General features: G+C 42.5%; 1 protein-coding gene and 1 pseudogene across 1 annotated transcript; both read left to right on the top strand.

Moving 5' to 3' along the window:
• The first annotated feature begins 246 nt into the window (after positions 1 to 246).
• LOC147962362 (uncharacterized) lies at positions 247 to 2,882 on the top strand (annotated as a pseudogene).
• Positions 2,883 to 13,341: 10,459 nt separating this feature from the next.
• On the top strand, positions 13,342 to 18,334 carry LOC147962361 (3'-5' exonuclease-like). The gene is made up of 3 exons (XM_087534168.1): positions 13,342 to 13,376; positions 13,870 to 14,281; positions 17,825 to 18,334. The coding sequence occupies exons 1-3, from the start codon at positions 13,342 to 13,344 to the stop codon at positions 18,209 to 18,211; spliced, it is 834 nt and encodes a 277-aa protein (XP_087390294.1). The 3' UTR covers positions 18,212 to 18,334.
• The last annotated feature ends 2,460 nt before the right edge of the window (positions 18,335 to 20,794 follow it).

Below are 20,794 nucleotides of genomic sequence, written 5' to 3'. Positions count from 1 at the left end.
CCAAGCTGAAGAAACTGTTCCCAACTTTGATGAGCATGATGTTGAAGGCAAGTTCCTTACTATTATTATCATATCATGTTCATGATTTTTTCTTTTGAATTACTAGCCTAGGCTATTAGCTCCATGATGAACATACTCTCACTAGATGCTTTTTTCAAAAAAGGTGATGATCCTGGACATTGTGATGATTACAACTGGATTGCCAATGGAGCTGATCTCATTGCCCATCGTGATGACGAAAATGAGATGGCCAACGAAACTGGTGGTAGTGCCCAGCCAAATCAGCAAACCCAACCTAACAATAACTCTGAAGGCATGTTATAACCTGAATCTTTCTAGCATCTATTAGAGTTAAACTTCTTGTTCAATCTATTTTTCTATGCATCTTCCTGTCTTAATTTATACCATATGTGTGCATGATTTTTTATGAGTCATTCCAGTGTTGCGGGATGATGATATTCTCAAGGACAACTCCATTGCTCATTTCTTAATATCACAGTATTTAAATAAGGACAATTTAGTTAACCTGTGCCTTCTTGAAATCTGCTCGAACCTTGTCTTCCGTTCCAGTTAACCTGTGCATTTGTAACAGTCAGAAACACACCAACATGATAGATAATGCAATATTCCATTTAGTTGTTGTTGCCATATGGTTACTAGTATATTGTCTTGACTTTTTTTGTGAGCTTACTTCCTGTTGTTATAGTTACACATTTTGAAACGATGTCCTCCATTTGTTAGTACACTTCTATACATGTAATTGCGGTTTAATTGTATCCGTTCTTGATTTTACCTTCTTTTCAGGTCCACAATCCTATGAGGAGCCAAGGGAAAGGGGCCCCAATTTTGGAAAAGGTCTGGAAAGGATCACTCGACGCCGGCAGGGCAAACTGCCGCTTGTCATTCCAGAAGGGAAGTTAAGGCCGGAGGCACCTCTTCTTGCTGCAAAGTTCGCAACTGAATGCAACGTCACAGTTAGACACCATATGCCCGTGTTTAAGCGCTGGAAGGATTACAAGGACCCAGATGGACATGTCCGAGATGGGATCTTCAGGAACTTTGTAGGAAAAGTTGGTGTAGGTACAAAGTCCAGGCCTTCCTCCCTCAAATGGCTATCAAACTATCAATTTTGTGCTATTTTGTCAATTTTGTGCAATCATGATACTTACACATGTTTTTTCATCGGACTAGAACAAGTTTCAGATGGACGTTGATGTTGTGCTAGTTAGGAAGGCTTGTACTGAAATGCTGAAACGTGCGACTCGCCAACAACGATACAGGCTCAAGAAAGAGTATTTTGACCCTCACCCACTCCATTTGGTGACGAGAACGTCTCTTGTACCCTCAATGACCGATGAGCAGTGGAATGAGCTAGTGGAAAGCTGGAAGGATCCCAAAAAGATGGTATGTTTCTTCCTCGAGACCAATCTCTCGCCTTCTACATGCTAATCAAGAAATTGTGCCTTACATGTATTTGGTCTCTTGATGTAGGAGATATGTGAAACTAACTAAAATAATCGAGCTCAAGTTAAGTTTCAACAAACCACTGGCTCGCGCAGCTACCCTGTGCACTGTGATAATCTGGTAAGTCAAACATGTGGCTCTGGATGTGCATTGTCATGAGAAATATTATTGACCATAGGTTAATGTAAACTCTTGCATCCATGTAGTAACTGTGTATGATGCTCCCTTGCCTTCATATTTGTTGTTTCCAGGGAGACAAATACAAAGATAAAGAACCCACTAATTTGGATTTGTTCAAGGAGTGCCATTACAGCAAGAAAAAGAAAAGCTACACCGATGTTGTCCAAGCTGCAATTGTAAGTCAGCTTCAAAAGACTACCAACCATCAATTTTTACCTTTTTGCGTACTAGAACTAATATTGTTTGAGTTACTCCACCAGATTGAAAATTGATAATCAAATGTCAGTGTATCTTAATTGAAAATGTTAACATGTTCACTTAACTGTCTTGTAATAGCCTATCCTATATGATTGTACCCTTTTTATTTTCATACAACTGATAAGTTTTGATGCGACTCAAAAACATCAGTTTTGATTTAGTATATGGCTAGATGAAATGACTTTAATAAAAGCGCATAATCACTTTGACATGTGACCTATCAGCCACCTAAAATTACAGAATTTTTTATTAATCTATTATTTGGCTTTATATATTGTAGTTTTGGCCATCCCCGGTGTCTTATATTTTTAGTGTGTATATATATATTTTATTGATTGACTTCCAGAAATAATTTGATTTGAATATTACTCACTTCTATTTAATTCAGGAAATAGTCCACTTTGTTGTAGATGATAGTATATATGAATAATTTGAATCACCTCCGCACAGAAAAAAGATTAATCTGACTGTTATCATAAGTGTCTAGTTGTAAAGGATGCATGATAGCTTTCCTTACAAAGACGTTGCATGTAAGCTTGCTGATGTTGTCTTCTCTACTTGTGCTTAAGCCGTCTTATAACCATGTTTGTTGCTTGCATTGCTAGACTGAGATGGAAAACAAGGCCTCTCAGCCTACAGAAGATGGACAAGAATCAAACTCTACGACCAAGGCTGTAGCTGAAGTGCTTGCTAACCACACTAAGAAGCCAAGGTTTCTTCAGCATGTGGGAATCCAGCATGTCCATGCGAGATCTAGCGATAGCAACTGTCAAGCAGAATTGGCAAAGAGGGGCAATGTCGAGCTTCGGGCTCTTGTTGACACCTTGACCAAGCAGTTGAAGGAGTCCGAAGAAGCAAGGATCAGGCAAGATGAGGAGCACAGGAAGAGAGATGAGGAGAACAGGAAGAAGCAAGCTGAGATGGATGCAAAACTAGACTTTTTGCTAAGTCAGTTGCAAGCAAGATCAACTCAAGGGTAAGTTGTTTGTCCAAGATCAGCCCTCGTCTCTACTTGATACATGGAAGCTGTGTGAATGTGATATACTGCTAGAACCTACCTTCTTATTTTGTAATGATTTTGCTGTGCAAACTGCACACTGTTGGATGCAAACTGGTTGCATTTTGCTGCTCCACTGTTCTTGGATTTGGAGATGCAAGGTCAATGTTACTGTGATTTGGGATGTTGTTCCTCTTTTCTGTATTTGTGATGGATCTGGAGATGTAAGCTCTTAGGCTTGGAAACCGATTCTGTGTAGAGACAAAGAAGGGTTGGGTTGGGTAGAGTAAACACTAATGGGCCGAATAAAGTGGCCTCGAAACACACTTTCTGGCTAAAAAACACACATGTGCCGCATAATTTTAATGGGCTGATGTGCATATTGAACACGTGCAAATGGGCCAACGAGAGTGTGAATGATTATGGACCAACCCAAAACAAACAGGCCAACCAGCGGCAGTAAAATGGGCCCATAGGCTTGGATGTACAAAAATAAATGGGCCAGACCACACTGGGCCGAATGCCATCGGCTGACATGGCGCCACATCAGCTCCACGCTGGTGCCACATCAGCTCCATGCTGGCGCCACATCAGCTCCACGCTGGCGCCACGTTAGATTGCGGGAGATGCCACATGGGACTCATCTTTCTACACGTCATGTAAATCCATGACGGAATAGTCCGTCACAGCGGACCGGGCCTTGGGCGGGCCGGGGGTCAAATCAGTGACGGCAATAGACCGTCACAATTCATGACGGAAATGAAAATCCGTCAAGGATGGGCGGGTGGGAAAATTATGACGTGATATACATGACGGATTTCAGGACCGTCACGCCCGGCCATCCTTGACAGTATTTTGCATGTTTGTGACGGGCAGTTACTATCACAGATTAACGACTTTCTTGTAGTGCATGTTCTTGTTTCGACTGTTCCTGCTACAGATTAGAGCAATATGTCGTCCCAGGATTCGGAAGGAGAAAGCTATGTGGCTGATTATCTTGTACATCCTAAGGTCTATGGAGACGTGGAGCATTTTGGTTGGACTACGGAAGAAGAAGAGGACTATGAACCTAAGGGAAAGGAGCAGATGAGCTCAGATGAAGATGAAATCCCATTACCTCAACCTGTGGATATGCATGTGGAGTTCAAAAAGTCAAGCCTCCCTGATAGAGCAAAGAAACCTAAGATCGAGTTTATCCCTTTTCGCCTCTTGCAGGAAAACAAACAGAAATTATGCAAGAAGATATTAAGCCATGAGCAGGAGATCGATGACCTGAGGGATCAAAATTATGTCCTCAAACGCAAATTAAGGAAGAAGCCTACATCATCAACAACTCCACCCTCTCCACCAACAAAGAAGAATTGAGTATCTGGTATGGGAACTCCCCTTGGCAGCTGCCAAGCTTGGGGGAGTGCCCCGGTATCGTATCACCATCACTCCTATCTTTACCGTTTTTCTTAGTTCGATCCTTTAGGTAATATCTTGATCTAGTAGCATAAAGTTTTAGTATGATATAGTTGTGAGTTTTGCTTTATGATCCTTCTATGTAATCGAGTCTGTAAGCTATATATATATATAATAAAGATTAGTGTTGAGTCAAGGGCTTGATTATTTCTCTATAATCTTGAGTGAATAAAAGAAAAGAGGAAAAGAATAAAAATGAAATAAAAGAGATCATATTGATCTTATGGAGAGTAATGAGCTCACATAGAAAGAGTATGATGAATAAAAGTTGTTGAGAGTTGACAAACATAGTTTTGGTCATCGTTGCAATTAATAGGAAGTAATAAAGAAAGAGAGGTCTTCACATATAAATACACTATCTTGGACATATTTTATGATTGTGAGCACTCATTAAAATGTGACATGCTAAAGGCTTGACGTTGGACAAGGAAGACAACATAATGGGTTATGTTTTCTTACATCTGAGATAAATCATATTGTCTTAGATCATCCAACTTGTTTGAGCTTTCCTTTCCCCCTCATGCTAGCCAAATTCTTTGCACTAAGTAGAGATACAACTTGTGCTTCCAAACACCCATAAACCAGTTTTGCCATGAGAGTCCACCATATCTACCTATGGATTGAGTAAGATCCTCCAAGTAAGTTGTCATCGGTGCAAGCAATCAAAAAGCTCTCTAAATATGTATGACTTATTAGTGTGGGAGAAAATAAACTTTATACGATCGTGTGATATGGAAGAAATAAAAGCGACAGACTGCATAATAAAGGTCCATATCACAAGTGGCAATATAAAGTGACGTTCTTTTGCATTAAGATTTTGTGCATCCAACTATAAAAATGCATGACAACCTCTGCTTCCCTCTGCGAAACACCAATATTTTACCTTTATCTCCTACCTTACATAAGAGTCATGGTGATCTTCACCCTTCCCTTTTACATTTTATCTTTTGGCAAGCACAATATGTTGGAAAGATCTTGGTATATATGGCTAATTGGATGTGAGTTTTCATGAACTATTATTGTTGACATTACCCTTAAGGTAAAACGTTGGGAGGCAAAACTATAAGCCCCTATCTTTCTCTGTGTCCATTTAAAACTCCATACCCATAAGTATTGCGTGATTGTCAGCAATTGTGAAAGACTACATGATAGTTGACTATGTGGACTTGCTGCAAATCTCTTATATTGACTCTTTCCTATGTTATGATAAATTGCAATTGCTTCAAGGACTGAGATTATAGTTCGTTAGTTTTCAATGAAGTTTATGATTCGAATTGTTACTCTAGCATAAGAAATCATATGACAATATCCATATATGTTGATGTTATGAGAATAGTCATGATGCCCTCATGTCCGTATTTTATTTTATCGAGTCCTCTACCTCTAAACATGTGGACATATTTATCGTTATCGGCTACCACTTGAGGACAAGCGAGGTCTAAGCTTGGGGGAGTTGATACGTCCATTTTGCATCATGCTTTTATATCGATATTTATTGCATTATGGGCTGTTATTACACATTATGTCACAATACTTATGCCCATTCTCTCTTATTTTACAAGGTTTACATAAAGAGGGAGAATGCCGGCAGCTGGGATTCTGGGCTGGAAAAGGAGCAAATATTAGAGACCTATTCTACACAGCTCCAAAAGTCCTGAAACTTCACGGAAGTCATTTTCAGAATATATAAAAAATACTGAGCGCGAGAAGTTCCGGAGGGGGGCCACACCCTGCCCACGAGGGAGGGGGCCATGCCCTACCCCCCTAGGCGCGCCCCCCTGCCTCGTGGGTCCCCTGGTGGCCCTCTGATGCCCATCTTCTGCTATATGGAGTCTTTCTTTGAGGAAAAAATCATAAGCAAGCTTTCGGGACGAGACTCCGCTGCCACGAGGCGGAACCTTGGCAGATCCAATCTAGGGCTCCAGCTGAGTTGTTCTACCGGGGACACTTCCCTCTGAGAGGGGGAAATCATCACCATCGTCATCACCAACGATCCTCTCATCGGGATGGGGGCAATCTCCATCAACATCTTCACCAGCATCATCTCCTCTCAAACCCTAGTCATCTCTTGTATCCAATTCTCGTCTCTAAGTCTGGGATTGGTACCTGTGGGTTGCTAGTAGTGTTGATTACTCCTTGTAGTTGATGCTAGTTGGTTTATTTTCTGGAAGATCATATGTTCAGATCCTTTATGTATATTAATACTCCTTTGATTATGAACATGAATATGCTTTGTGAGTAGTTACGTTTGTCCCTGAGGACATGGGAGAAGTCTTGCTATTAGTAGTCATGTGAATTTGTTATTCGTTCGATATTTTGATGAGATGTATGTTGTCTCTCCACTAGTGGTGTTATGCTAACGTCAACTACATGACACTTCACCATTATTTGGGCCTAGAAGAAGGCACTGGGAAGTAATAAGTACATGATGGGTTGCTAGAGTGACAGAAGCTTAAATGCTAGTTTATGCATTGTTCGTAAGGGGCTGATTTGGATCCATATGTTTCATGCTATGGTTAGGTTTACCTTAATACTTTTGTTGTAGTTGCAGATGCTTGCAATAGAGGTTAATCATAAGTGGGATACTTGTCCAAGTAAGGGCAGTACCCAAGCACCGGTCCACCCACATATCAGATTATCAAAGTACCGAACGCGGATCATATGATCGTGATGAAACCTAGCTTGATGATAATTCCCATGTGTCCCCGGGAGCGCTTTTCTCTAAATAAGAGTTTGTCCAGGCTTTTCCTTTGCTACAAAAAGGATTGGGCCACCTTGCTGCACTTTATTTACTTTTGTTACTTGTTGCTTGTTACCAATTATCTTATCACAAAACTAGCTGTTACCTATAATTTCAGTGCTTGCAAAGAATACCTTGCTGAAAACCACTTATCATTTCCTTCTGGTCCTCATTGGGTTCGACACTCTTACTTATCGAAAGGACTACGATAGATCCCCTATACTTGTGGGTCATCACCTCACCCGCGCAAAAGTGAGTCATGAGTGATGTGAGGGCTGCCATGGATTTCGGTTTTTCTTGGCCGAGGTGGCGGGCGAGCCATTCGTCACGGATGCTGCGTTTGAAGGCTGCTGGGGCTTCGGCATCCGGACAGTCAATGATTTGGTTCTTTTTGGTTAGGAACCTAGTCCAGAATTTTCTTGCTGATTCTCCAGGTTGTTGAACTATGTGGCTTAAGTCATCGGCATCGGGTGGCCGGACATATGTACCTTGGAAGTTGTCAAGGAAGCCTTCTTCCAAGTCCTCCCAGCTGCCGATGGAGTTCTCAGGGAGACTATTTAGCCAGTGTCGAGCTGGTCCTTTGAGCTTTAACGGGAGGTATTTGATAGCATGGAGGTCATCTCCTCGTGCCATGTGGATGTGGAGAATAAAATCTTCGATCCACACTGCAGGGTCAGTTGATCCGTCGTATGATTCAATATTGACAGGCTTGAACCCCTTGGGGAATTCGTGATCCAGCACCTCATCTGTGAAGCAGAGAGGGTGTGCGGCGTCTCTATAGCGGGCTGCGTCCCGGCGCACCTCCGACTAAGTCCGTCTATGGTTATCGGCCCGGGTGTGATTAAGTTTGTCATGTCCGAAAAGGTAGCTGTCATCCCGAGTAGGGAAGCGTCCTTGCGATCCGTATATAGATCTGGTGTGTCCTGCTTTACTGTCCAATTCCTGCCGAAGATCGTATGTATGGTCCCGAGCTAGTCTATCCCTGAGTTGGGGCGGGCTGTTGTTCGGCCTGAGTTGTCGTTTTATCCCGACCGTGGGGTGTTCGGTCTGCCGCACTATCCCGACCGCATGGTGGTCGGTCCGCATTGCGCGAGGGAGGTATGGGATCTGGTGCCTCCTCATCGAACTGAGGTAGCAGTCTGCGTTTTCGGTAACTCTTGGCAAGGCGCTTGAGGCCGTATTCTTCGGCTGCCAGGACGTATGTCCATCTGTCGATGAGTAGGTCTTGATCTGCTTGGAGATGCTGCTGCTTTTTCTTTAGGCTTCTTGCAGTAGCTATGAGTGGCGCTTAAAGCGCTCCTGTTTGAGGGGTGCCTCAGGCACGATGAAGTCTTCATTGCCAAGGCTCTCATCATCCTCAGAGGGTGGACGATAACTATCATCATCCGGGTCATTGGGCGTGGCCTGTTTATCAGGGTTAACCTTCTCGTTGTCCTGATCCTCCTGTTCGGATGCGGCTCCAACAGGGTCTTCAATGTTTTCGGCGTCGCCTGGAGTACTGTTTTCTCCGGTGCCAGTGTTGCCATCTTTTGAGCAACGAGGCTTAGAGCGGCTTTAGGGCGCCGGCGTTTGGACTGTGTCTCGGAGTGTTTATTCGCATCTGGCTCTTCTTTGTCGTCGCCAGATCCTTTAGGTGTATCAACCATGTATATGTCGTACGAAGAGGTGACCATCCAACGTCAAGTGAATGGTGGGTCTTGGCCTTGCTCCTTGTTGGCATCATCGTCCATACCGTCTATGTCTTCGGAGCCATAGTCCAGCTCATCTGTTATGTCCTCGACGGTAGCTGTGAAGTGGGTGGCGGGTGGGAAGCAAAATTCCCCATCATCGGCCTCTAACTCGAACCGAACATAGTTCGGCTGTGAGTCCTTCTCCAAGGACAAATTCTTTAGAGAGTTCAGTACATCGCCCAAAGGTGAGTGCTCGAAAACGTCAGCGGCGTTGAATTCGAAGGTCAATAACCGATCTAGCTCGGTGTCCGCAGGTGCACATGGTCCGGAACTTAGAGCCGGAGACGAGTCCGAGGTTCTGTTGAAGCAAATATTGCAAGGTGTTGAGTCCGTTTGCAGCTCCAACGCTGCGGACTCTGTGGCCTCGGACGGTACGATCTGCTCCCGGATCTAAGGCCGTTGCAGCAACAGGAACCATCTCCTGGATGTGATCCGGTGACGGATTTAAGTCATGTTCATCAGAGCGAGGGGGAGCGATCGCCGCGGTCTCGAATCCATTGAAGATCAAGTCCCCACGGATATCTGTGACATAGCTCAAGCTTCCAAATCTGACCTGATGGCCATGGGCGTAGCTGTCGACATGCTCCAGATGGCCAAGCAAGTTGGCCCGCAGTACGAAGCCGCCGAACACAGAAATCTGTCCGGGGAGGAAGGTTCCTCCTTGGACAACGTCATTATTGACGATTGAAGGGGCCATCAAACCTGTTGTCGACAGTAAATCAGAATTTGGAGCCACCAGACTTCCAGAAGGTGGACAAGGCTGCGGGGAATAACCATGTGTGGCGCCCCTAGATGATCACAGCTGCAGTCCGTAGGAAGCCTCACCTCCTAAAAAGTCTACCTCAACAACTTGGGGAGACTAGTATAGGATCTCACATTAAATGAGATAAATTTAAAAAATACAAAACATCTTCAACCATTCAGAGAAACAATTATAGGCACACATCAATGGTTGATGTACAAACTCAAAAAGTTTAAGCTCCTAATTCGAATTAAACTAATATAAAAAAGAAAGAAAAAATCATATGTGAATAGTGTCAAAATACTATTCAGATGGGATCTTCGCCAAACACGACTTTGCGGAGGTGATAATAAAATCTATAAATATGGCGGAGCGTTCCATAATTTATAGGAATCTATGGCGGTGGAATGGATGTAAAGCGGTGCAGGCGGGCCCCAGACGGCTAGGTGGTGCGCCCTACCCTATGCTGCTCATCTCGATCTCTTCCAAAGCCTCCCTGGTTTCGTGTTGCCAATATAGAATTTGTATTAAACCGACAAGTGATTTGGACCTCCATAGATACTGATTCCCTATGAAACCAAAAGCAAGCAGAAAAATAAGAACAAGCATTGGGCACTCAATTAATTAGTCTACAAAAATAGTATAAATTACTAGAAATATTATATAGAAGTGATAATATAATAGCATGAGACAATAAAATATTCTAGATATATTTGAGACGTATCACGACGTGCATGATCCTCGATGGCGATGGCGATGACGATCTATATTTTGTGGTAGATAGGGCTTGAAAGCTATTGCCGGCCTGCATATTTTGATGATGTGATATATACTAACCCCTCACGCTGATGGCAAACTTGCGGTGGTAGGATCACACCCTCTTTTGGATGTGGTGGTAGGATGACACCTTAATAGTGGCAGGATAAACTTGCCATGCCCTATGATCATGCATGCTTTCTTATGTTACATGTCTAGTATGCTCCATTGCTTGCTACTTGAATTGTTACTCTTCTGTCATGGTAGGAGAAGTGGTATGTGGTGTACGAAGGAAGGGTTCTAGGGGCTTATAGTTCATGGAACACATGCGAAGAACAAGTCAACCATTACCCAAAGAACTCCTACAAAGGTTAAAGACTAGGCAGCAGGAAGTGGATGCTTACTCCAAGTTTGTGTACACGCATACAAGCAATGTTGAAGTAGACAAGGCTCGTCAACAACTTGGAAGGTTTCAGATCAAGAACTTGATCATCATTGTCCAGTTCGTCGAGATTTAGTATTGTTTTATTTGTGTGATTGGTGTGATCATATGTAAGTTGTAGCTAGTAAGCTCACCACCTAGGGTACAAGGTCAGCAGATCTCACAGCCTGTATGCAATCAAACACCATGTAGTTGCATCAACCCAACCACTAAAACTGCTCCCCTAATGTAGGCAGCCTAGATGCGGGCCACTCATAGAGACTTTGCAGTGGCGGGCATATCTGCTTGCGGCCCGCCACAGGAATATATTGTTAGTTGTGGTAGGAAATTTGGGGCACCAACCACAACTACATGTCCAGCCGCCAACACAAATCCGACAATAAACAGTAAGAACAAGTAACGTATGCGATAATACACATTACAATAGACGTTTCTGAGATTAGCCGCATCACAATGTACCTTAACAAGCGGCACATTTTACCATAACTATAATCCAAATACTAAACAATAGATGTACGCATTAGACAACATCTCACGTAACATCATTAGTACACATAGCCTTCTCAGCGAAGCCTCCAACATGTTACATATATACAAGACCACATGATAAAAACACCACCATAATGAAAATGAACTGGATAAAGGTAATCAAATTCTTTACTCGTGCACTTGTCCACACGGTCTTGCATACGTAATAGTTGATTTTCTCTTTGCCGATGAAGTTGGCGTAATGATCCTCTGCTTCTTTATTAGTCTTATATCCTTTATAGCACTTCTATACCTACTATTAAAGGGTTGATCGCTTCTTACTCCTGAATTATCGTCCGTTCGGTCCGTTTCTTCGTATGTCAGACAATTTTCCTCCATCGTTCTCCGCTATGTTCGATATTTCCTTGCATCGCTCGGCTGGGCCTCTAGGTGGGCTTTTGTGCGTTTGTATTTCTACCTGGGAGCCCACATAGGGGGTAAAAAAGCAGGTGCAAAAAAATTGTTTGGGCCAGGAATTGAACTCGCAACTTCACAGTCAGGTAAATGTTCTGCTACCAGGCGACCAAGCTGAATCTTTGATTTGAAATGTAATGTTATATGATCTATTAAATAGTACCACCTAGCCTTTTTTACATCCAATCCTTCTAACTTATATAGGTCTTTAAGTTTTCAGGGTATCAAGGAGTCATCTCGAAAATCAATAAGTGAAGGGTAAAAATTGAGTTCCGGCTCAGCCTGCAGTTCCTCGCTTTGAGCAACTTGCTGGCTTCAAGGTAACAGTGACGGTCGCCAATGAACCAGGCGTTGTTGAGGAATGGGTCAAGAGTTTGTTGAAATCCCTCCAAACGGTAGAAAAGAAGATTGTTGGTCTAGACTGTGAGTTCACCGACCAAGTCGATGGGGTGAAGCAGAAGGACCTGCCCCCGGAAATGGAGCGATGCGCCGCCGTACTTCAACTGTGTTTTGCAGATCATTGCTTGGTGTACCACATCGTGCACTCGCCTCACATACCAGAATAGTAAGGGAAGCAGTCTATGCTAAAGGAAATTTAGACATGATAATAAGGAAAGCAGTGCAAGCATGCTAATTTGGAAAGAGATTGAGACGAGGATCCACGCAAGAAGCTAAATTGGTTCATTGTGTCAAGGGAATAAGGAAGCTAACAAGAGCGCTGGACCTTTGGGGATTATAACATGCACTTGCGCATTTAAACATATACGCCAATAAAAAGCACAGTATTGCATTTTGATCAACTCTCTACCGTAAGCCGATTTTCTGATTTTGTTTTGCAAAAGCATTATGGTGTTTACTCATTACGGAAGCATGGGACGCAAGTTCAACACTGCATGTATTCCCCCCACACAAAAATACATAATTTTGTTAGACGTTTTGTAGAGATGGTCGGCTTGAAAGAACAATTCTTCCTCATGTTAGGGATATTTGACTATACTTTTTTTTGAGAAACCATAATAATTGGATTAGGAGTGTCGGAGTGTGATGAAGTTTTATCATGTTGTAACACATGGCATGGATGTAATTTTTAGTACTCCCTCCGTCCTAAAATTCTTGTCTTAGATTTGTCTAAATACGGATGTATCAAGTCATGGTTTAGTATTAGATATATCTGACTTGATACATCCGTATCTAAACTAATTTAAGACAAGAATTTTGGGACGGAGAGAATACTCATGATGTTCAATATATTACCATGATATTTGATAATTAGATCGAAAGTTTTTCCAAGAAAAACATTGCCAATCAGATCGATTTACTCCAAATCACACCCCATGTGCTCTACATCGTGGTCCTTAAATTATGCATCTTTTTGCATCGACGACCATTCTCCCTTGACATAGTTCCTTACCCAGCAAATAGTGGTTCATAAGAATAATAGCAAGCTCGTCTGGTATGTGAATATCAATGCTTGCTATTTTTATCCCGATCGGCTAGCTTATAAGCACCCTTTTGGCCGGATTGACAAACCATCCCCTCGATCACATCACATACAATCCATCAGTCTGAGAAGAAACATCTGCGGCATACATATAGTGGATATTGCAATTTGCAATACACCTGACTATGGAGCCGCTGCAAGCCAAAACAAAGTCATCAAGGTATAATATTATACTACTGCAACTCATTTTTTTGTCTTCTTATTTTATGATAGGCAATGTGCTCATGCAGTCTTATTTTGCCATCTTGTGGACGAATTTGTGGTATTTTGCTTGTGAATTTTTCTCTGTACGATGTCTTGAAAATTTTGTCCGGTCCAATTTAGCCCCAGCTTTCTTTTAAAGTTCATGCATTTGAAGATTGGAGTTTCAAGCAGTATATTGCGTGACGGCAAAGGTGAGCGCTTTAATTCATCTTGCAAAACAAAAAAAGATGGGCACTCAGATTCATTTTCAGAATATAGATCTAGGATTTTGTTTCTGAACAAGTTCAGTTTTTCTTTTCAGAAGAACTCTTCATCTATTGAACGGGACTAATTTGTGTTGAGTTATTTATAGTTCTACTCGTTTGGCGCTAACATGTAGTAATACTAAAAAAAGATGTGTTTTATTTGTTCATGCTATCCCCTATCGCTCACTTGGTCTATGACTGCAGGGCTCTTCCTAAGGAGAACAATGCCAATGATATGCTCGCTTCGCCATGCTCCTTGGAGCTACTCCAGCCACACACTATTTCCATCTTTGATTATACTCTGCTGCCTCCGCTAGCTCCAGAGGATGATGATCACTCTGCTGCCATTCTGGTGGCTCAGCCTGCAGTTCCTCGCTTTGAGCAACTTGCTGGCTTCAAGGTAACAGTGACGGTCGCCAATGAACCAGGCGTTGTTGAGGAATGGGTCAAGAGTTTGTTGAAATCCCTCCAAACGGTAGAAAAGAAGATTGTTGGTCTAGACTGTGAGTTCACCGACCAAGTCAATGGGGTGAAGCAGAAGGACCTGCCCCCGGAAATGGAGCGATGCGCCGCCGTACTTCAACTGTGTTTTGCAGATCATTGCTTGGTGTACCACATCGTGCACTCGCCTCACATACCAGAATAGTAAGGGAAGCAGTCTATGCTAAAGGAAATTTAGACATGATAATAAGGAAAGCAGTGCAAGCATGCTAATTTGGAAAGAGATTGAGACGAGGATCCACGCAAGAAGCTAAATTGGTTCATTGTGTCAAGGGAATAAGGAAGCTAACAAGAGCGCTGGACCTTTGGGGATTATAACATGCACTTGCGCATTTAAACATATACGCCAATAAAAAGCACAGTATTGCATTTTGATCAACTCTCTACCGTATGCCGATTTTCTGATTTTTTTTTTTGCAAAAGCATTATGGTGTTTACTCATTACGGAAGCATGGGACGCAAGTTCAACACTGCATGTATTCCCCCCACACAAAAATACATAATTTTGTTAGACGTTTTGTAGAGATGGTCGGCTTGAAAGAACAATTCTTCCTCATGTTAGGGATATTTGACTATACTTTTTTTTTGAGAAACCATAATAATTGGATTAGGAGTGTCAGAGTGTGATGAAGTTTTATCATGTTGTAACACACGGCATGGATGTAATTTTTAGTACTCCCTCCATCCCAAAATTCTTCTCTTAGATTTGTCTAAATACGGATGTATCAAGTCATGTTTTAGTATTAGATACATCTGACTTCATACATCTGTATCTAAACTAATTTAAGACAAGAATTTTGGGACGGAGAGAGTACTCATGATGTTCAATATATTACCATGATATTTGATAAATAGATCGAAAGTTTTTCCAAGAAAAACTTTGCTGATCAGATCAATTTACTTCGGATCATACCCCATGTGCTCTACATCGTGGTCCTTAAATTATGCATCTTTTTGCATCGACGACCATTCTCCCTTGACATAGTTCCTTACCCAGCAAATCGTGGTTCATAAGAACAGGTATTTCCCCGCCGTTGCAACGCACGGACATTTGTGCTAGTGTTCTCCTAAGCGTCCACTTGTTCATTGCATTTCTTTCATGAATCATAGACTCCTGGGATTCTTCCCATAGTACAACTCATCTACAAAGATAAATAAACAAGCTAACAAGTCAATCTCATAGTTATCCAATCGCATGGAGAAAATTCATATAACAATCTTCAGAGCATCATAGAAAATATGTTCAGAAGCATCAACAATACAAATGACATAAATGCAGTTCACTAGTAGTTCAGAAGCAAAAGTTCAACTCCATCATTGTAACAAAGAAATTCGGTTCACACGCATCGATCATATAGATCACATAAAGGAAGTGCACTACTAGTTCAGAAGTAAAAGTTCAGCTCCATCATGAGGTCTCCTCGCCTTCTAACATCTTCGTGATCTTGGCTTGGGCGGTCCTCACATATTTGATAGCTACTCACGCACCCCGCCAGGTGCTCGTGCACTCTTGGTTGCTGCTCTTGTGCTCTCAGTGTGGCTGCTCTAGTTCTCTCAGCGGCTCTTCTCACACTCTCGGCATATGCTGCAGTGCTCTTGACGTATGCCCGAGCGCTATTGGTGGCTGCTCGAGCGCTCTCGGCATAGTCGAGCATGATCTTTGTGTACTCATCCATCCTCGTGACGATGCCTACGGCTGTAGAAGTTGGTCTACGGGTGTAGGAGTCCTAACGAGGCATCCCGGCTTTCCTTCTAAATGCATTAAACAAGTTGACCTTTAGATAAAAGACATTTGCATGAAATAAGATTTATGACAATATAAAAGATAGAATTGTTACGACAACGGTCCATATATGTCCTTTGAGTGGACATTTCTCACTCTTAAGTAGGTTCATCACGTTAGTTACGAATATTTGCATCATGAATAAAATATTGTACCATATTTTGATCCGTATATGCAGTACATAGTCCTCTAGCACAAGCAATCAAATTGAAGACGTCCAATTACAAAGATTAAATGGTACATCATATAACAAGAGACAACTACAATACATCCTATAAAAATTTTAACTACACTAGCGAAATGTTGCTAATGTACAAGTACAATAAATGAGAACAACTATCATCTCCATTAACAGAGAGACGGGAGGTGTGGTTACCGGGGCGTACGGAGATGGTGGCAAGGGCAAGGACGATGGCGGAGGTGGACGGTGAGTTTGATAGGGACGCCGGTGACGTCGGAGGCAGAGGAAGGCACGCGCGATAGTGACAAGGAAGTAGTTGGAGGTGGCGTTGGATGGCAAGGCCGATGACTTCGAGGCGGCGACGAATGGCGCGGGCGACAGGGAAGGTTGGGTCCATGACGCCGTCCGAGGCAGCGGACGGCGACCTTGCCGGTGGCAGCGGCGGAGGACGCCACAATGCTCGTGCCGTCGGCGTGGCGAGAGAGAGGCAGAGGGAGAAAGATTTATGTCTAGATAGATAATGTGCGACTAGCTGCGGGTGGTGGGTGGGGTGGATAAGGTCATGCATAAGAGTGACGGGCAGTAGATAGCACCCGCCATAGCTATATTTGAGTGGTAGGTGGCAGCGTGACCAAATATAGACGAGACGGGCGCGTAATAGGAGCCACCACTGCAAACTCTTACAAAATTAGGAACCGGTGGGGGCGGGTCTATGGCGGTGGCAAGAAACGGATCGCCACTGATTAGCATGGCACCAGTGGTGATCCTGTTGTACGTTGCCGCCACTATTACTTTTCGACCGTGAAGAAATTATCAAGAGTGACGGAATGGCGGGTCCTTACTTATGCCCATCACTATTATTTGGATAGCCAGTGGTGAATAGTTTATAGCACCCGCCACTGCAAATTTTTTAAAATAGCTGTGGCGGGTGCTTATATGCGCGCGCCACTTGTTAGGGGCCACCTATAAGCCTTTTTCAAGTAGTGAAACGATATGCACATGATGATTTTTTATCAACCGGCCTAACTGAGAGACACATGCAATGCAGGCAAAATTTCTAGGAACAACCAAATACATCCTATGTGAATGTGAAATCGGCCACATTCCTAAAACAAAAAGGATAATAGACCATGGTTCGCATGCAAAAACGTTAAATAAAATTAGAGCACATTCACATTCAAAAATGGTAAACCAAAGCTACCACGTTCACATAAAAAAAAGGTGACGCGAATATCAATACTTGCTATTAGATGCGAATGAAACCAAAAGAAAGCTATTAAAAATCGCTGCGGATAAGTATCGTGCCAAAATCCTTATTGTTTCCTTCCCAAAACGCGAATATCAATGCTTGCTATTTTTATCCCAATCGGCTAGCTTATAAGCACCCTTTTGGCCGGATTGACAAACCATCCCCTCGATCACATCACATACAATCCATCAGTCTGAGAAGAAACATCTGCGGCGTACATATAGTGGATATTGCAATTTGCAATACACCTGACTATGGAGCCGCTGCAAGCCAAAACAAAGACATCAAGGTATAATATTATACTACTGCAACTCATTTTTTTGTCTTCTAATTTTATGATAGGCAATGTGCTCATGCAGTCTTATGATAGGACCTGCCCCCGGAAATGGAGCGATGCGCCGTTGTACTTCAACTGTGTTTTGCAGATCATTGCTTGGTGTACCACATCGTGCACTCGCCTCACATACCAGACGAGCTCAACAAATTTCTTGCTCGTGAAGATATCTTCTTTTGTGGAGCGGCAATTGGCAATGACGTAAAAATGCTTCAGCCATATGGCCTCCATGTAAAAAATCCCATTGACCTACAGATGCACATTAAAATACCAAAAACAACATGCGGTAAATCTACACCGTCGCTATTTGATCTAGCAAATTTTGTGTTGGGAACGAATCTGGAGAAGGGCAACGAGTGCAAGCAACTGAAGAACTCCGGATGGGCGATTGCTCCATTGAGCTTTGAAAGAATCAGATATGCTGCGTTCGATGCCCTTATAAGTTTTGAGATAGCTAAAGGGGCTATAAACCTTGGCTATATGCGCCTTGATGGATAAGCTTAGGACGATCTAATAGAACTATGGACATCTGAGTTATTTTATATGTCTATGTCTTTTATATATATACATATGCATGCCTATTGTAATAACTTTCATAGTAGCCCCAGCACATGCGCATGCAGCATCCTATATTCCATTGTTTTCTTTTATATGTTGTGAAATAAAATTTAGTTGCATTATGGAAGTCATATTATTATTACTATTACTATGAAAAATGCCCGTGTGTTGCAACTGGAAAACATGACGCCCAAGGTGTGAGAGCAAATTTGACAAGAATAACCCTCTGGAATTCTCGAGCAAAAATCTTCACAAGCCTCTTTCAACGTGGAGTTGTCTTGAACCATTAGATTTCCTCATGCTTCACTACGGAATCAAAATAACTATAATGAAAACTACATAACTTGTACACGACTATTTTAATCTATTTGAAACTAAAATATTGTGGTACATGAAGAAACAATCAAGTGCGAGCACAAAATATTGTAGGCCCAAAAAGGGAACCTGATACTAATTTTACCAATATAGGAACAGACCATCTCATCGAGTACACAACGTGTGTTCTCTCTCTTTATGCAGGTGAGATAAATGTTCAAGTTCATAGATTTCATATTGCAATTCTTGTATGCAAAGTTGTGCATGCATTTTGGCTGCACTGAAAGAGGGATCACAATTCTCCTATACACTGCCATTTTTGAGTTGTGGAACATGCACGTATCTTCTTCCAGACAAAAGTCTCGTACTCCCGGTCTGTATAAAATTTTAGAGAATAAAGCACATGCTGAAGTACATCTTTACACCCAAATTGGTTACAGTTGTGAAATTCAGAAGGCTACAAAGAGAGAGAGAGAGAGAAATCAACACCCCTTCTAAAACAAAATTATACATGTTCCAGCTACATGGGGATTGCCCTTGCCGTGGAGGAACAGGGACACCACTGCAGCCAGGACCAACTCCAGCATATCAAGCATCCCAACAGTACAAGACTGACCAGAATGTCGTGTCCTGTGGGTGGAAGAAAGGATATGGCATCTGCGTAGTGTGTCAACGGTGGCAAAGTCTGTACTATGAGGACAACAATCATTGGATAACGGAGATATCTTGCTCTTGATTTCATTACGGAGTTATGTACCATTAGAAAGCACCCCTATACATGTCCTCACTCCATGATTGCATCAGCATCCAATTATTTTCAATACGCTACACATATCATTTTTTGGAATAATGACAACAAATATCAAACTACTGGATACATTGTTTTTGATCTTCTACACAAATCAATCTATTTATATATAAAAAGTGCTTGATGGGTTAACTAGAGACAAGAGAATTAATTGTAAAATCCCACAAAAATTAGAAACATCCGTCCGTTTATTTAATGGACTAGAGAATAACAACCATTTGATCTTCTAATGTGTCTTCAACAGTCAAGTAAATTACCCACCAATGCCCTTACGGAAATAACCTTTCAATCAGCAAAAAAAAAAAATGCACAAAGGGATAGGCGTGATCAGCTCCTCCTCCTCCTCCCGTTCAAACTCCATCTTTCCAAAATCACCTATCCAGCAACACCATGATCGCTCCAAAAAACACCACGATCGCTCTAAACAACATCACCATCGATTCTAAATCCCTGACACCTCATCTCTTCTGCGCCGTCTCGCACAAGCAGCAGCCCACAGCCTCCTCGCTCAGGTCTAGGTACATAGCTCCTTGGTGCTTAGTTTACTTTTTCCCAAATTCGTGTATGTCCTGCTTCAATGTCACATGTCAATTGGTGTGTCTCCCCAGTCCTTTTCCTCTATCATAATTAATCCTGTCATGTTCCAGGCTGGAACCATGCATGCAACAATCCAATATATATTTTTCTAGGGCAACCACTGAATCAATCTTACAATTGTTTGATGCGGAGGCGGAGGAGGTGTAATGATGCAACCACGCAGTCATTGTCTGGGTTGGACATGAACAAGCCACCGAGTAGTATAGGTCTAGGCTAGCTTGGATCGTATATATACTTGTACCTGAAAGATTTTGTGGCCTAGATCAAAGAAAGAAAAACAGACTCGACACGGGCCTATAGCCATCAAATCAGCGTCTCCGTGTGTGTGTGTTACGCTGTGTCTCGGTGAGATCGAAAGATCATGGCATTGAGCTAGCTTGTATTGAGTTGATCGCTAGCTTAGCTAAGCTAGCTTCCTGTACGTGCATGAACCATCCGTGAACCATCCAGCAGCTAGACTAGCTGCTTCAGGCTTAGTGTGCACCTCGCCATATACATCCTGCCTATCTTGACGAAACAGTTCTACGTACGACAGGCCTCCACTCTACCGGCTGGAAAGTAATCGGCTGTAGGTTGTACGTGTGCTGTCGTCAGAAAATACTCGAGGTGTGCGTCGTCAAGGCCATGCCTGTGCCAACATAGGCTACCGTGGGTGTCATGAAGCTGTCGTGTGAAGGAACTGTACCGGACTAATGACACGGTCATCTCTACTCTGTTTTCATCCTTGAAGTCGATCGCATGAAAATAACTATGCAATCGACTTGATCACCAAGAATGAAAACAATTTTCTGAATATTTTCCAT

Source organism: Triticum urartu, chromosome 7A, assembly GCF_056163025.1.
Source record: "Triticum urartu cultivar PI428250 chromosome 7A, HENAU_Tu73, whole genome shotgun sequence".
In the NCBI taxonomy this organism is placed as follows: domain Eukaryota; kingdom Viridiplantae; phylum Streptophyta; class Magnoliopsida; order Poales; family Poaceae; genus Triticum; species Triticum urartu.
The sequence above is the reverse complement of the archived record's forward strand: the minus strand, read 5'-3'. Positions and strand labels throughout refer to the sequence as shown.

What these genes read in the sequence shown, in the direction of transcription:
- LOC147962361 (XM_087534168.1), top strand. Translation starts at nt 13,342, where the DNA reads ATGGAGCCGCTGCAAGCCAAAACAAAGTCATCAAG. An exon ending in GCCAAAACAAAGTCATCAAG is followed by an intron (nt 13,377 to 13,869) that starts GTATAATATTAT and finishes CTATGACTGCAG; the next exon opens with GGCTCTTCCTAAGGAGAACA. An exon ending in ATCATTGCTTGGTGTACCAC is followed by an intron (nt 14,282 to 17,824) that starts ATCGTGCACTCG and finishes TTGGTGTACCAC; the next exon opens with ATCGTGCACTCGCCTCACAT.